At 37.6% G+C, this 18,925-nt stretch overlaps 1 protein-coding gene and 1 long non-coding RNA gene across 2 annotated transcripts in view; both read left to right on the forward strand.

Moving 5' to 3' along the window:
• The first annotated feature begins 8,503 nt into the window (after positions 1–8,503).
• Positions 8,504–10,903, forward strand: LOC120480851 (uncharacterized). Its single transcript, XR_005623176.2, has 3 exons — positions 8,504–8,572; positions 8,737–8,885; positions 10,267–10,903. It is a non-coding gene; the product is annotated as an uncharacterized LOC120480851 (long non-coding RNA).
• Positions 10,904–12,097: 1,194 nt separating this feature from the next.
• pacrg (PARK2 co-regulated) overlaps positions 12,098–18,925 on the forward strand; it is a 109,426-nt gene continuing 102,598 nt past the window's right edge. The window contains exon 1 of the mRNA XM_089120401.1: positions 12,098–12,235. Coding sequence (XP_088976527.1) covers positions 12,176–12,235 — 60 coding nt within the window. The 5' untranslated portion in view covers positions 12,098–12,175. The remainder of the gene's footprint in view (positions 12,236–18,925) is intronic.

The raw sequence follows: 18,925 nt of genomic DNA on the forward strand, positions 1-18,925 counted from the left end.
GCCTTTCACAGGGCTAATGAAATCTCATTGTTCACAAGAGAGGAAAGGACTGCTTTTACAGTTTAAAAACTAGTTTTTTTTTTTCATTTTATAAACAGTATTTGCATTACTTATTTATGCTTTCCCCTGGAAAATATTTCCAAACGATGCCATAAAGCCGCTGTGCACCTCCGAGCAAAAAGCACAGTTTAGTTCTTGAATGAATCAGTCTTTCAACCAATCAGTTCATGAGTGAATGATTCAATGACTCGTTCACAAACACAGTCCTGCGTCTCTCGTCCTATACATTAATATTCAATAATAGTAACCTTGAACAAGAAATCGTTTGAGTGAATTATTGAAGGACTCCCTCATAGTCAAGACAGTTATCAAATTCGAGGACCTGCACAAACTGTTGTTTAATTATAAATATAAAGTTTTGCCTTATATAACAAACAAATCAACTGCACAAAATGTAAAATATTTTACTAATGAAAAAAAGTAAAATGTCCAGTACGGGTTAGGTCATCTTTCACACAGTATTGCATTCCAGTTTTATCTTGTCTTTTATGATTTTCTTTTCAACAAAACAAACATTTATCATTTTAGTCAATAGCTGTAATTTCCAATTTTATGCGTCTAGACACAAGAGGTTTTATTTCAGCAAATACGCTATTATAATGGAGTCAGTTCAGGCCTCCCAAAAGTCTTTTGTGGAAATGATAATTAATATTTTAAAGGCTTCATGATGCAGAGAGAAGTAAATAAAGAACAGAGGAAGTGGAGCATTCTGGGATTGGGTAGGAATTGAAAGAGAAAGAGAGAACAGAGGAAACACTGCACTGAGTTCACGCCAAGGCAAAGAGAAAGCAGCCGAATGAAAAGTGAGTGTTTATTAATTTGAGCCCTTTTATCTGTGTAATCGCTCGTGAAGGATTTTTACTGAGCGAAGCGATGAAGACGCAAACATGGTTTGTACAAAGCTTCAACAAATGGACAAATTTAACAAATCTCTAAGAAGAGAGCTCCAAAGGGAGCAATTAACCTTACAATTTTAATGAACAGCTGCAGGGTTTAGCAGTTAAATTTTGAAATACATCCACCTGAGGGGAACTGTTTAAAGTTTTAATAATCATTTTCATTATGAAGTGTGCACACTCTTCATGGCTTTGCTTCAGTGGATAAGTGCCTTGGGTGGCCCAATGCAAACAAACTTTATCAAAAGTGTTTTGAATTAATCTTCCACTTTCAGTATCTTCACAAACTTCAAATTTGTTCATTTAATCTCCAATTAAATTTTGACAATTGGTGGTATATACACCTATATGATTGTCATCAATCAGAGGACAATAAAGGTTGTTGCCAAAGCAATGAAGAAAATGACCAGAAAGGGTAAGCATTTACTTGGAAGGTACATCCATACACCAGGGGCGCATTTCAATAAGGAGGTTCAACCAACTCTGAGTTAAAACTTGACCTCTGAGATGGGAAACTCTGAATTTTCGTTCACAGAACAGCTGAAATTAGTTAGTTCAATCAACTCTAAGTTGACTGACTCTGAGTTAAGTGCGTACACCACAACTATAAAAAGCCATTATCAATGGAGCGCAGATATTATGAGTCACCATGGCAACAGCACCAGACTAAAATCTGCATATTTCCCACCAGCAGAACTGTTTTAGTATGGGAGAAAATAGTTGCTCGAGTCAATGCTTAAGTTTACATTTTAATTACTGTTATATAGTGTTGGGTGTATTTAATTACCAAGTAATCTAAATACAGTAATTCAATTAAAGAGAATATAAAGTAAAATCTGTATACACCGTAAAATCTGATGTAATTGTATTAAATACTGCATAGACCATTGAACAATTTTGTTCTACAGTAAAACAATAGTGGATTTAACATACATTTTTAAAAGGTTTTTTTTTTTAATGTGACTCTCTCTACACACTTCGGTTAATTCAATAATAATTCATTCAATTGTATATTGTTAATTTGAAAGCATTAAAAGTGCAGTGTCTTGTCTATCCTTGTATTGTTCAAGTGGTTGAGGTTGATTTAATAATAAGTAAACCAATACATTCAAGAGATAGAAATTACTCTAATTACTCTGCTGAAGATGTCATTTCTAGTTCGTAATTAATAACTATTTTAGAGTAAATTACCTAACTGTTTTAATATTAGAGGTGAAAATGGAAGAACAGTAATTTTCATGTAGGTGCAATCCTGCAGGCATTAAAAGCAGGTGAAAACGAAATATAAAAAGATAAAACAAACTTAAGCAGGTCTGAGGGTTGAGTAAATGTTTATCTTTTTAAATGTTAAAAACATTGTGTACCTTATGAACAGAGAGTAGAAATGATCTTTGACAGAGATAATGATTCCACAGGCAGTGCAGAAACACTCTCGACATGAGTTCTCCTGCTTGGACTTTGACTGAATAAGAGCTCTGTGATGCTCTCAGACAATTTATCCCCCTGAGGCAAACCTAGCTGACTCTTCATAACAGCTGATCTGGGCAAGATTTATTAAAATGCTGTTTACTGGGAAATTGCTGAATGAAAATATTAAACTGCTCTGATGTGGTTTCAGTAGAACTTAAATCAAACAGAATGTACATCACCACGGTCCTGGCAGGTGTATTTTGTGTACACAGCGTAAAGATGAAAGAGAGAATCATTCTCGCTGTCGTTGTGAACAGTGCTGTTACTACTTCAAGAAGTTTCTCAGATTAGTTTTAGCTCCCACGGGTGAAGTTATGGTCAGCAAACCTAGAATTGTTAGACCAGCACTGCAAACTAACAACATCCCCAGATAATCTGAAACTGCCTCAGGAGCACTAATACCATGTCAATGTCCATAAAAAAAGTTAGAAATATCATCAAGGTTTGCTGGAGTGAGTTTTCGCCTAAAACCTTTTTGGCTGCAGTATCTGATATGGTGAAATTTTGAAACATGACAGAAAAAGAAACAAACCATATTTCTCCACCTGAACATGTTTTGTTCAGAGAAGTCATTCTGACCTTGACTCGTGCATGCTGACATTCTCCCTATTTAAAGAGAATAAATATTATTTAGCTCATTCTGCAGCCTCTAAACCCTGCTGGAGGACGAACATTAAAGCTGTGCATCTCAAGCGAGAACAATAAGCCATGTTTTTAAATCCCTGTCAGCACTTTCATTTTATAAGGAAAACACAATAAAAGCACTAGTCCATTGGGTGTCACAAAGGTTAGTCTTTGGGCTCTATAAAAGAGGGTGCAGAGAGGAAAATGTGAAGTTATAAGCACATTGGTTTTTAATATGTAAATACTAGGAGGTTATGAGTCACAGGCAGATGTCTGAGAGTTTGTGCTGGGCTGCTAAAAAAGATGAGCTGAAAAGACTCCATGAACTGGCAAAAATTGGATTTGATTAGTCAAAAATCTTGGATGAGTAATCAGGATGAGTCATATTTTTAGCTTGTTTAAAAGGGCTGATTTTTGTCATTGTTAAAAATAATACATTTAAAAAATAGACAGGGTAAAAACTTACAGCACAAATGTATTCTGATTCACAAACCATCAGAAATGTTTAGATATACTGTATATATTTCGTAGCCTGTGACTTTACAAAATGTGTGAATATTTATGTATTGCTGGATACCTGTTGTAATCAAACAACTCATTCAAATGATGCCACAGTTGGATACGCAGCTGACGCTTTAGGCGCCCTTTAGCGTCAGTTATATGACACGATCCTACAGCGTAATCTAACTGATGCTAAAGGAAAGCGTCAGTTAGAGGACGCGGGTAGGTTTAGGTCTGGGGTAGGGGTAGGATTACACGCGATCCTAGGGCGTTATCTCACTAAAGGGCGCCTAAAGCGTCAGATAACCTATTGAAGCATGGTCAAATGCTTCCCAAGGCGTCAGTTAGGTGATGCCTTGGGGGTGAGAATGTGTTGGATATATAGTCACAGGCCTACTATGCGTTTATCTATGTTCAGTCTGCTTGTTGTCATGTTGCAGCCAAGTCTATAATGCCGTTGTTGAATGCATCACTTGAGGAGAGCAGTGTCTGCTTTCTCCAGAGAAAAGCATATTTCCATTTTTGCATTTGGCTGACGCTTTTATCCAAACTGACTTACATTGCATTTCAAGGTACATTTGCATTGCATTATCAGTTCTTACTTTTCATGGGAATTGAACCCATGATGACCTTGGTGTTGCAAGCGCTCTAATTTTTGAGCTATGGAAAGCCTGTGTTATGTTAGACCAGTGCACAAGTGAAATCAACACGCCGTCTGAACAATTCAACTTTAGTGGACCCCTGCTCAGAGACAGATTGCTGCTGATGGCAAAACACAACAACAAAAACAAATTATCTGATCAACTTGATAGCAGTTTTGCAGCCATCCTATCTGATTCTTTCAATTTGTATTTTTTCTGGTTGTTTTTCTCTATTTTCCTGACCACTTTACTGAAAAACGGTCTAATCCATTGTAGTCTTGTGTAGTCTGATATTAGACAAAACATACCGTCTGAAACTCAGGCAGGCACTGAATATGGTTGTGTGTGGGTGTTTTTAGCACAAGTCTAATGCAGTCTTTTTATCCTCATGGTGAGGATAATGCCAGTTATCGTTCAAGCATTCAGTATAAATGCAGACAATTCTGCAAGGCACTCACTCTCTCTATATCTCACTCTCTTCCTCTGTCTTCTTATATGTAGTTTGCTGGAGAAAATCCTGTCGGGATCCATTATTTGGTCTTATGCACCCTGATCCAGCCTGTCAGTGAATTCTTGGCATTTGTTGTTTAGTCACTATTACAAATGAATTTTCATACAAGGACAACAAATAGAGCAAGAATTCATTTGTTAACCGAGCACATTTACAGCAAGCAATCACAGCCGATTTTTTGATGAATAGATCCAAATCTGTCCAATGGTGGTATCCGACAGAACGGGTGAAGATTTTTGTGCGTTACTGTCGTTCCTTTTATGCAACACAATAAGATTAAAACGGTTATTTCATCTGACTCCATAAATGGAAAAAGGTTTTTATGATATCTGAACGACATTAAGTGTGAGTGAATCTTTGAGGTCCTCACAGTTTAAGGTAGGGATAGGTGAAGGGAATGATGTGTAAATTGGGATGTGATCAACTAAAGTGTGATCGTGTCTTGAATGGGGATGGTAATATAGCAAAGCAGTTTAAATGTTAATTTCCCTTGTTTTCTCAGAGAGTAATCTTCCAGTTCTTACATTTGATTGCCCTCTATTTGTTTTTCTTCTCAAGTGAGTCTTTGTGAGATCTCATGTCTCACTGCGAAAATGCAGGGTACCCTTTAACGTCGGTTAGATGACGTTATCGGATCCTAACCCTACCCCAGACCCCCCTAAACCTACCCCGTCACCTAACTGACGTTAAAGGTAAAGCGTCAGTTGTATGACCAGGATCATCATGTAACTGACGTTAAAGGGTACCCTAAAACGGCGGATGTTGAAGTATGGTCAAAAGACGTCCCAAGACATCAGTTATATTTATTTATTTTATTTATTTATTTGGATCCCCATTAGCTTCCACAATGTGGTTGCTAGTCTTCCTGGGGCCCATAAGTTATATGACGTCTTGGGATGAGACTGTGTTAGAAAATGTTACTACAATCGACATTGTGTGGTCTCACGCCACGGTCTGGATGCATTTTCTAGTATATTTTACATTCACAGCCTGTCTTAAAAGTCCTAGTCAGTGTTATTTGATTTTAATGCTATTATACTATAGTAATTTGAATATTTTGAATTAGTTTTTCAAAAACAAAACAAAAACAAATGACAAATTTCTTCTATATGAGCATTTAGTAGCAAACTGTCCATCCTGAGGGACAGAAAGACACATTCTTCCGGGAGGGAGACCATTCATCACATTCAGACACATTCATCTCAGAGTGAGCTGGCTGAAAACAGGAACATCAGCTAAAACACACACGGCACAGCAGCCCGACACACACATAAACACCCAGACATGCACAGAGCATTTTGTTCCACACACAAGCTGAGTATGACTTCAATTTTGAACTTGACCCTGTGACCTCTTGGCCAAAGATAAGACAGATCATGAGTGAGACAATGTCGCTATGGTAAGCAGTGTGGGGAAAAAATGAAAAAGAGAAAAAATATTTTCTCCTGTGGTTTCCTGGGTAACACCGTTTCCCCTCTGAGCTCTCCTTTTAATACTGGGAAAGCTGACAGTGCCTGAATCCTGAACACTCTTCCTCTTATTTCTCCTAGGATTGAAAATGCAAATATTCAGCCTAGTAATGCCCTACTACTGTATATGTGTATCAGTATTTTGTATGTGTACCATGCCAAAGTTATACCTTGTTTTTTAATTATATAATTTCCTCTGTGTTTGCTGAGATATGGATTTCGAGGAGACACTGGAGGGTTTTTTTTTGACTGGTGCTTTCATGTAGAGAACAAAGTTTAAATGCTTTCTTTATGCAGATGAGATAGGAGAGTGAAGGTCAAAGGTCAGAATAGTGGGGGATTCTGGACAGTATGGATGTGAATGACTACACACGTATTGCTTTATTCCCTTAATATTAATTTTTTTTCTCTCTCTTCATGTGTTTGTCTCCCACACCAACACTGACATGCTGAAATATCAGCTCAGAATGTAGCACAGCCCTTTTTTTTTTTTTTTTGCTTTCTCACTCCACCCCTCTGTTCATATTCATCTGCTGTCCCTCTCCATCTCTCTGGCTGTAAGTCATTCTGCTCCCTAGTTCCCTTTGTGAATTAGTAGATTGTGAACATTAATTCAGGCACTAGCAAGGACTTTGATCTCTAAACAGTTGGTCTGTGACATGATTATGCGGTTGTGCATTATAAAGCAGCTGGTATTTATTAACAAAATCACTACAACATTTCATGGATAGTATTCTTTTTCTGATATTTTTATGTTTATCTTGCAGTGCTGTAGTTCTTCATTATGAAGTAGCCTATGTACTTGTCTTGCTTATTAATTAAGCAAAACAATCAGTTCTGTTTAAAAGTTTGGGGTCAACAGTTTTTTTGGTCTCTTAAGTGTACAAAGGCTGCATTTATTTGATCAAAACTACAGTAAAAAGAGTAATATTGTGAAATATTATTGCATTTTAGGATAACTGTTTTCTATTTTTAATATATTTTAAAATGCAATTTCTTCCTGTGATGGAAAAGCAGCCATTACTCCAGTCTTCAGTAATCATTCTAATATGCTGATTTGGTGCTCAATAAACATTTTTTTATTATGAAACATTTCTTATTAGGATGCTGGGTATTCACTCTTAACTGCGCACCAGCTGTAGAAAACAGACCATTTAAGGGTGTAGAGGCATCTTGTGGATGGGGCTCTGGCAGGAAGGTTCTGAGGGCCAGAAAGACTGCCAGCATTTCCAGGCAGTCGATATTAAGCCTTTTTTTCCATGCTTGACCAGGAGCCGGAAGTCAGCCTGCCCTCGAACAGAGCTCCCCAAACGTTGTTGGAAGCATTTGTCAAGACCACTTTCCTTCTGGAGGCCACTACCAGATCCACGCCGGATTGGAACCAATGAGGGTACTTCCAAGGGGTCAGAACCATGATGTGGCCGTGATCCAATCTTATGTGGATGTGATGAAACTTGGGGTTTCAACCAGTACTGTATGGGGCAGCATGTGAAGCAGAACCAGATTAAGTACTGGTGACGCAGAGACCATGAGGCCCAGTATCCTCTGAAACGTTCTGAGGGAGGCTGAGACCCCGACCCTGAAAGACGCCGTAAGCTGTTTAAAGACTTGCTCTGGTGTGAGCATGGCCCATATTTGGGCTGAATCGAGGAACGAGATCCATTTGCTGGAAGACAGTGAGCTCTTGGCAATGTTGATCCTGTGTCCCAGGAATTTCAAATGGCTGAGGAGCAAGGATCTGTGAGCGTCCAGCTCGGTCTCCGACTGGGCCAGTATGAGTCAGTCATAGAGAACATTCAGCACATCCATGCACTTTGTGAAACAGTCTGAATGGAGGACCATACATTGGTAAGCCACCCCCTCGAATGCGGATCTCAAGAACGGTCTGTGATGGGGGGCTATTTGGATATGAAAAAAAAAAAATCCCCTGGAACACCTGCGAGAAGATCCATTTCATTGTTAACATCTTGAACGTCTGTTTCATAAGGGTGCGATTTAGATGCCTCGGTGTGAAGAACGTAAGCCAAGCTGCTCTAAACCAAGGTACACATGACATCCCTGAAGAAGGGGGACCTGCAAGTGAAATATAGCGAGTAACCTCATTTGATTGTCACTCGCGATACGAGTAAACCATATCGAAAGGAAACTGTTGTTTACGCTAAAAATATGAGCAGCCTCAACTTGTGTAAGTCTTTGATTTCATTGTTAATCATTCTCACCTGTGCGCTGGGCAAAGAGAGTCTGCTGCTGTGTGTGATTGTAAGGAGGTGTTAATAATATTTTACTTAAACACCATCTGCTCAGACTGCAGAGGCGGAGAGAAAGGGAATAGAAGAGAAAAAGACAGCATGGAGGGAGAGAGAGAGAGACATTATTCTAATGGTGAAACTTACTGTACATGTAAGTGTCTGAAAGATTTGCATCACATTTTTGTCTTAATTTAAAGCCAGTTGTTTTGAAAATATGTGTGGGTTTTCACAACAGCAATGTTCAGTGTTCTAGGAGAGTAAACGCAGATACTACTGAAGTGTATAAAGTCCAGTCTGTTGCTATTGAACTTGCAGGTGTCACGCAAGGGAATATAATATGTGTGTGGAGGCCCATTTGATCTTCTGAAGATTAACCTGGAGAAAACATGTGCCAGTCACCATGGAGATTAATGAAATAAGACCCCACAGAAGATCTCAAACTGTCAGAGAATGAGATTCACCAGGTAATATCACTCGTTAAAGTCAATACGAATCACCATTTACAATATTGAAATTACACCATTTACTTTTTTTTAAAAATCTTCATCAAAATGTACATCACAAAAACAACTTTTTTTTGTTGTTGCTGGAATCACTTATACCAGGAATTTGGATGCTGTAAATCAATAGCCAGATAGCTGGTTAGTCATTTTTGGCAAATTCTGTAATGCAACACATTTCACCACCTAATTAATTCCAGATGGAGAACATAAGTTCCTATCCAACCTGTTTCTTTCATTCATTACATTATGAAAGAAAAATGAGTCTCAAATAGTATTTGATGTTGACTTGATATAGAAAAAGGCAATAAAATAATGAAATTGCAAAGACTAAAATAATAGATTTCATGTGCTGTTTAAACCAGTGGGATTCACTAAAAAAGCAGCCCCATCTGATTAAAAATCCTGACTAAATTGGTGTTTTATTCTATGACATTTAAACTAAGCTCAGTTAATAATTCTCAGGCAAAAGAAAAAAAATTGTCAAAAGGAAAAGTCAGTCGGATCAGAGATCTGAATTTGGATTTTAAAATATAAAACAGGCCAACCATGGATGACAACAGAAAACAAAACAAATTACAAGGCCTTAATATGTCCCTGCAGGGTATTCATTGCTGGATCTGATCTTTGGAATATTATCTAAGAGTGTGTTGTTTTCCACAGCCTTTAAAGGAAGACTTAAAACAGCTTTTATAATTTAGGATTCTGTGCCAAGTTAGGGGCTATTTGCTGAGAAATATAAATTTAGGGGCCAACACCTTAGTAAATCACCTTGTGTGATTCATGTAAATAATCTCCTCCCTTAAGTTTTGCATTTGAAAGGGAAACTACTATAAATGAACATGCAATAAGGTCAACAGAAAAAATCAACCCATCCCCGCTTTTTCAGCGCATTTCAGAGTGTCTTTAGTAAATCTTGACAGTAGTTTTTCGCCCAAAAGAGGGTTTGTGCTGGTGCAAGGTGTTAGTAATCTTAGTGAGGATAAGAGACTTTCCAAACTCTCCAAAGGTGGTGTGTGTAGTGTATATGTGTGTACACATATATTTACTCTTAACTCTGTGGTATTTGATCTTGCACCAGTGCAGATATTCACTGGAATATGATGCGTAAGGTGACTGTATATAATGCTTTTGAGCTTCTGAATTATTAGCATACTCTCACAAAACAGCAAATGCAAGTGGCGGAAGGGAAAAGACAAGTAAACAATGAAACCGAGTTTGAGGGAATATTGCTACGTGCTCTGTGAATCTGAAGTAAACTCTTGTGCTGATGAATTTTCGTGATCCTGTACAAAAATGTGCTTTCAGATGCATTGTTTACCATTCCGTTTTCTCTTCATTACAGTTGCACAGTTTCACTTCCTGACAGTCAAGATGCTTATGTGTCGTATCTGCGGCTGTCCGGCAGAGAAACTCAAACCCGCAGCCCTAATGGGTCGTTTGGGGGATGCTGATTGGCATATCCGAAGAGTCCTGTCGGTTGTTTTCTCTGTGTCCAGCCCAGCTCCAGCTTCTGTTAGTCTGAGGCGTGCATTTTCCTCTGTTAATGGCCTGCAGCACCAAACTTTCTGGTGATCGCTGTCTAATTGCTGCCTATGTCAGTGGGATGCTGCATCAGCCCCGAGAGAAGCGGCCAAATGAGACACGCATCAAACGCGTGCGGAGGCCGTGATGATGAAGATGAAGGTCGGCTGTTTACTCATTACATATCATGTGTGTGCGGCGGAAGCAGTGGGACTCAGTCTTGGCACATCAAAATGGGGCTCACTCATACACATCATTAGTGCCGAGAATGGCATAAATGAGGCCCACACACTCAGCATCTAATGGTTTGTGTCTGGGGGCAATTCTTTTAGCGATGTCATATGGAAAAACACCATGATAACAGTAAAAATATGTGAAACTGTCCACTATGTGTCGTTTTGATTGGAGAGGCAAAACAAGATGGTAGATAATGTAAAAACCATGGCTAGTTGATTTGGTTACTATAGGGACTCTTAACGTTATTGTGTTGTAAAAGATTTTTGATGCATTAAAATGATCACAAATGGCTATAAGAGAATAGCATTGCAAAATCGTCTCCTCAAACACACACACACACACACACGACATTTCTTTCCTCGGTGGAGTCATAAAACCAAATAGGAGTTTTCAGAGAAACTGCTTGCACACCACACTGAAGATTAATTACTGTAGCCTACTGTTGCGAAGAGTCCAGAGGCAAAGACACACCAGAGATTAAAAGTGCCAAACTCTTATAGTGGAATGATTTAGTACAGTGGAATTCTCTCTAGATTTAGCAGACAATGTGCTAGTAAACCTGATGATACAGCATCAGTGCTTAAGCACATGATGCAGGATGGACACGGTGCCATCATCAAAGCAGGGCAACGGGGAATCTTTCCTTCAGGCACTGTGATTGAGGGAGGTGCAGGCCCCAAGGCAAACTACAACAGTGGTTCTCAACCTCAGTGGGAGTTGTCAATAAAAATATATGTCTGTAAAGAATTTGGTGACATTAAAAAAAAAAAAAAATTTAAATGCTGTAATTTAGTTAGGCTATTAAAAAAAGAAAAGAAAAGAAGTTTCCAGACTTTTAAGGCTTTCTGCTGTATGTAGTGTACGAAATGCAGTTTATTTTTTTCAATATAATAAAAAAAAAAGAACATAACATACAATTATATTTACTGTAGATTATATTTTCTACTTAAAGAACTATAAAGTACATTTCAAAACGGATGACTGCATTTTATATTTAAATTTAATGGCAAAACCGTCAGTTGAGAACCACTGCAGAATGTAATTATAGCCTGTATTAGACCTTTAAAAATGACATGTTTACTTTTAATAATACAAAGGAGAGCCAAACCAAAACCCTAAAATAATTATTGGAAAAACAAAAATCTTATTAGACTGAATAAAAGATAGATGTGCTGAGAAAATCTATACCTTATGCAGCACGCACATATATCACTGGAACATAATCACACTTTCCGGTATTGATTATCATTTTGCTACACTATAATTTCCTATTATTTCCATTTTATTTCTAAATGACGACGTTTGATAAACGACAACGGAGTGCGTGTTGTGCAGATCATAGACTGTGGTGCAGATGTTGTGTTTCCATAGCAAGATGAACATCCGGGTTTTTTAAACCCTCCATAGCAACCGCAGCGCGTCCTCTAGTGAGTCCTTGGCAACCCAAACAGACGCTGGCGTTCTCCGTGCGGTTTAACGTTAATCCTTTATGAATGTGTACAAACATGCAAACGGAGGGATTTACGGTGAAGTCCACCATGAGAAATTCCGTGGTAAGTTCATGGTTGATTTGTTTTTCTTGTTTTGAACAATTTTATTTAGTGACTTGAAGTTGTTATTTATTTATTTTTTTTTTTATTTATTTAACGTTAAACTAGACAGGACACTTGTGCCATCTCCTAGAAATTAGTCTTTTTCAAGGTGGGATGTTTGCTCATGTAACGTTAGCACTAGCTAACGTTAGGGCTAATCATTGTAAAGGATTCGTTGTGATAAAGGCTAACGTTTCGTTCTGTAATCTTTTGCTTCTACAAATCTGTGTTAATGGTTTAGTGCCTGTTTTAATGTATTTGTGACTGGGTGAATGTCCTACTCTCTGACTTAAAAACCGCATGCGAATGAGACTTGTTTTGAAAATGAAGCTGCAGTCACAGGTCACCTGTGATTTAATGACGTACGTGTGATATATAATTTTAGCATCAGTCATATTATTAAAGGAAGAATTATCCTGTCTACTTCATTAATTCTGAGAAGTTTATGATCAGAATTTCCATATTGATTCTCTTTAGAATAGTTAAATACATAATGAAAATCCCTCAGAAGACATTTAGCTTCTAAAGGTGATCACACAAAAATGATCATTACTCACCTCATGTCATTCCAAATCCGGAACACATGAAGATCTTTTTTGATGAAATCTGAGAGCTTTCTGTCCCTCAGACAGCTATGCAAATGAAATATTGACTTTGTTGCAAACCAACAGAAGCTTACGCATGTTTGCTTGACGTGCGAGAACCAATGAGGTTCATTCTTGTGTGTTACGCAGCGTGTTTGAGCCAGAGCCATGTATGGACTATGTGCACGTTAGCATATGCTAGTTCCGGCTGCGAAACCGATATGGGGTGTCTAGTTTCCGGTAGCCTGATGGACGACGTAGAGGATGTATGTTTCTCCAGATGTCTTGAACATTTGGCGAATATTACAGTCGATTATGTTCATCGACTGGCTAATGATTTTCCTCCAGCTCCCCAGAGCAAGAGAGAAGGGGTTTAAATATTACATTTCTCAGTATTTGCATCATTTTGAAGGGAACGTTAAGTCACAACAACATCCATGCTCAGACTGATCTCATGAAATTGCGTATGTATGACACGTATCACGTATTTTTGGCATGCTATCAACACGCATAATCTCTTTTCAGCGTGTTTATGAATACCGTTGACTTAACGTTATTATTGTGTATATATATATATATATATATATACACACACAGTGTATATATATATATATATATATATATATATATACACACACACAGTGTATATATATATATATATATATATAGCATATGACCTACCTCAACCCCAACCTACCCGTCACTCCTACCATCCTAGGAAAAAATAAATTTCGCTCCCCAGATGTAGATCTACATTTTGTTTTGTTTCGCTCGGACATTTGACGGCGTGTACATACGCGGTACACGTGGAATCACTCGGACATTAATGTTGCCATGCTACGTGCTCAAGCTATGCGATTTGGTAACTGTTATATCTCTCTATACATTATAAAATGCGAAATCATGCGTTAGAAAGTGCATTTTCCAGAACAGTTTGTGTTGGCCATTGTTTTGTTTATGATGTTCAGAGGCTATGTTGTTGACAACCACTATCTATATAGAATGTCATATAGATCAGTGTTGACAACCACTATACATGTCATACAGGGAGTAAAGGTATCCGACGTTGGTTCGTTCGTTATCAAGTTAGGCTTTTTAACACATATTAGGCTGTTCACACATATTTCTAAACAGGTCTCCCTTGCAAAATAGGTTCTAAACCCAGGGGCTTCTCCTGGTTAAATGGTATAATATAATAAATAATTAGTAGCCTAAAAACTTCCTTCTAGTTGTCATGGATACGCAACGCTCCACTCTGTAAAGCGACTGCTTGGGTGCGGTGACAAAATGTGAAATATCGTTTACTTTTCACAATGCAGCAGCGCCTGGCTCCACCCAAATATGAGTGAAAACTGTGTTGGTTGACTTGACAATGAACAAACGAACATAGTTTTAGACAAATATATTTAGATAGCTAAGCTTTAGATAGCCGGTCCACTGATGTAGGATGTAAACAACGGCAACCGGAACCTAAGTACCCAACATCCGCCCTCAAGGCGGAAGTTAGCATTTTTCTCGTGCACAGAGAGTTGCGACACGCTTTGATGCGACACGCTTTTGTCACGTGGTTCATGGAAGCCGCAATAGTTCCAAAACAGACGCGGGCTGTCATGTTCTTCAATGGACAGACAGCAGCGATTGCATTATTAAACGGTAAATATAAAATAAAACGCACACCAAAGTACTTTTTAAGCTTTTATTGCGTTTGATTAATGTCAGTGTTGCATTTGGAGAGGCAGGGTGACAACTTAGATGTTTTTTAGGCTATATTTTTGGAGGGAAAAGCTTGTGTTTATGTTCGCATTGGTAGTTGCACTGGCTTTAGCGGCTCTAACTTAACTTTTCCATGTCATTCATCTGATGATGGACGTCTCATGATATTTATTTTTGCACAACTGGGATGTAGGTTATTGATTGCCGTGATCTTGCTTATAAATTCCGATTCAGCCATTAGCCTACCGTGATCACGCAAAGACCTGTGGACCGGTGGCCCGTTCAGGATAACAATCACGACAACCAACGTAAAATATAAATAATTACGCTGTGCATGTACAAATGAATGATTTAGGAGGGATATAGACTGCTCCCATGACGTAGCAATGACCATATTTACAGTAATGTTCGGTAAATTTTAACTGTTAGGTATCTTTTCTATTTTGAATGTACTTTATTTTGTATAGTGCTATGGACCATTTAATATGTATGTCCTGAATAAAGATATGATGATGATGATGAGTTAATGAGTAAAATATTTGTTCCTAAATATGATCCATAACTGTTGGGATTCAATTCAGTGGCTAATGTAGCCCTTCATCCTACCCTATTCATAGACTAAACCATTCATCAGAAAACACACACAAATACATATATATATATATATATATATATATATATATATATATATATATATATATATATATTATGTATGCCTATATACATTACACAAACACATGCATAACCCTAAACCATTTAAATAAATCAATTGTGTGTGTGTATATGTATATCTAATATTATATATATATATATATTGTATATCTAATATTATATATATGAAGAGTTCAGATGCAAAAGCCTCTAAATGCCATTTGAAATGTTCTTCTTTAATGATGATTTTTATCAAACTTGTATATTTAAGTTCAGTAATTTCACTTAAATAACAATTAATAGGTAATTATCATTGCCATTTAAGTGAAATCACTGAACTTAAATATACAAGCTTGACAAAAATGACCATAGAAGAAAATTTCAAATGGCACTTAGAGGCTTTTGCATCTGAACTCTTCATATATATATATATATATATATATATATATATATTGTATATCTAATATTATATATATATATATATATATATATATATATTTATATGATGTTAGAAAAAAATATTATATACATCAGGTAACCATAAGTTAGCTAACAGTGAAGTGTTGGTCACGTAAGCTATCGCTGCAATTAACCTATTATCTTCCAATAAACATTTACTAGATCTGGCTACATAACATATAACTACAGACTAGATTCACGAGAGGTCGGCTAATGTGTGTAAAAGTAAAAATTACAGTAATTTCATTAATTTACCAGCGAGAAGACATCGGAAGCACTGAAAATGAATGGGGTTCAATGCTGGAACTATCAGTAGTTGGAACTAATGGGCGGGTCCATGACACGCGTTACTTCCGCATTCCTGAGTTACAATGGCGGTCTACGGCACTGTCATAACTCTCTGAATACATGGCTCTGGTTTGAGCTTCCACAAGAGTTTTGTTATCGTGCATCAAGCATGTTCGGTTGAGCGTCTATGTTCTCTGATCAATGTTTATGTGAATAAAAACCTAAATTCAATCTGTTCATTATGTAAAGCGATCAATTCTCTTCAGAAATTTTGGACTAAATCACTCAATTCGTGTGGATTAGTTTTACGATCTCTATGAACTTTTTGAAGCTTTGAACTTTGAGAACCAATGAGGTTCATTCTTGTGTGTTACTCAGCGCGTTTGAGCTTCCACAAGAGCTTTGTTATCGTGCGTCAAGCAGGTTCAGTTGAGCGTCTATTATCTCTGATTAATACGAGTGTGAATAAAAGCCTAAGTTCAATCTGTTCATCATATAAAGCGATCAAGTCTTTTCAGAAATTTTGGACTAAACCACTCAATTCACGTGGATTAATTTAGTTTTACGATCTGTCGATCTCTATGAACTTGAAGCATCAAGTTTCAGTTGGGTAGCTGTCTATGGAGGGACAGAAAGCTCAGATTTCATAAAAAATCTTCATTCGTGTTCTGAAGACGATTGAATGAAAGTCTTATGTGTTTGGAATTACAGGAGGGTGAATTATTATTATTATTATTTTGGGTGAACTAACCCTTTAATCAGAGAATAGTTGATGACATTCCTAACAATTGTATTATTGTATTAGTCTAAGTGGTAAAAACAAAGAGGACATTTGCTTACTTGACCAGGTTGGTCATGATTTGTAGCATTGTCCTGGATGTGCTACATTCTTCTGTAGGCTATTTCTTCTTTTCTTTTCTTTTCTTTTCTTTTCTTTTTTTTTTCTTTTCACTCATATCACCCTTTTATCATCCACAAACAAACAGTCTCTTCAAAATGGAGTTTCTGCTTGCTTTACACATATTTCATCACAATGTGGATCCCATTTTTTCACTAGACAGCTGAACCGACAGTTACCCATCATTCTCATGCCCCACGACATAACCCCCATCAGTGCTGGCTGGGGTATAATTGCTTAAAATGGGCTCATCTCTTGATAGCGTCTACTTGTTGGCCAGAGATGAAGATGTATTAGATGCCATAACAAGTATAAATTAAGCCCATCAGTTTAAACTGGCAGCTCTTATCGCCCTGTTGATTTTCTTATTTTAGACTGAATCTGTGCAATAGTTGAGGAGAGCATTTTCAAAAATAAAGACATAAAGATGGATTATTACGGTGGCACAAGAGTGCATAACACAACGAAATTTAAAACGCAAACATAATTTCACAACAAAGAAATAAATCCACAACACAACAAAATAAATTCACAACACAACGGAAAATGTTCAACACACCGGAAACAAGCCATAACACAACAGAAAATGCACAACACAACGAAATAAATCTGCAACACAACGGAAATGCACTTGACCACCAGAGGGCTCTTGGAGTGGGGTAAAGTTAGTTTTACATGCAACTGTTCTAGAGTCAGCAGTCAAAAAATATATCAACACCACAACTATGTAGCTAACAGAGCGTATCAGCCCTCTACGCACACTACGCAAGTTGCGCAGGGCCCTGCAAATTACTCAAGGCCCCGTCTCCCCTTGTGTCAAAGCGTGTCAATCAAAGATAATTGATGAGATAATTAAAGGGTTAGTTCACCCCAAAATGAAAAAGAATTCAATAATTACTCACCCTCTTGTTGTCCCTACCCCATAAGACTAAATCGTTTATCTTCGGAACACAAATTAAGATTTTGAGGAAATCTGAGACCTGGATCACTCCTCCATAGACTTCTAAGGGATCGAAACTTGCTGGCCCAGAAAAGTTAAAGACATCGTTGAACTTGAAATAGTCCAAGTGACTATAGTGGCTTAATCTTAAGTTTAACAAGTGACAAGAACACTGCGGGTTGTACGTCACATGTAGGCTCACTATTGGCCAACGTTGGTAACCAAGTAACCAGACTGACTTACTACAGTCTACAGGTAAACTTGTGCCAATAGCTCCCTGTATGCACAGTACACAATTTTTTTTTTTTTGTATAAAAACACCAATTCACCTAAAGGTTTTTTTCATGTTCCAAAGCTTGTGGTAGTGACCTAGTGAAATTGTGGATGCTCTTATTTAACGTTACAACCTCTTGTCTTTTAAAATCAACTGGCAGTGGCGTTGCTTTTTGATTTATTAACATGTCACTCCGTATACTCTATGCTTTAGGCTAAGTTTTGTTTAACTAGCGTGAATGTTGAAGATTTTATTATTTAGAAAATAAGTAATTTAGCTGTATATTAGTACACCATTATGTCCTCTGTGTGTGTCTGGAAGCCTACAAAAAGACCTTGAATGTTGATGCAGCAGAAAATTCTATTCTCAGAAGTCACATGGTACAAGACCTTTACCCCTAAATATCAATATGTATGGCCATCTTTTGAAAAGGATGCAACCAAGCTAAAATCGAGAGTGATTGCCTGCAGGAGGGAGTGATCCCCTGCAGGGGACGCCCGGCTTGTTTGTTAATAAAGTCTAATATTTCTGGCATCTAAGATTCTTGAGAAATGATTTCATAAAAAGACTGAAACCACAACATGTATTGTGTTTAAACTGTGAAGAGCCTGCACTGTCTGCAAACTCCGTGTTCCCTGCAGTTATGGGGTAGCCGCGACTGCAACATTCGCAGGTCATGGAATTTGTCTCCTTACAGTACTACCATAACCAGCTGTGGTGGGTTTGGCCTTTTTTGCCACAAAAAAACTCACTCTGAATCATCTTTCAACTGTAACACTGTAGGCTACTAGCTGCAACGTTTCAAATAGCTCACGGTTCAGTTTGTATCACGGTTTTAGGTTCA

Source organism: Pimephales promelas, chromosome 15 (genome assembly GCF_988280905.1).
Source record: "Pimephales promelas chromosome 15, fPimPro1.hap1.1, whole genome shotgun sequence".
NCBI classification, from domain to species: Eukaryota; Metazoa; Chordata; class Actinopteri; order Cypriniformes; family Leuciscidae; genus Pimephales; species Pimephales promelas.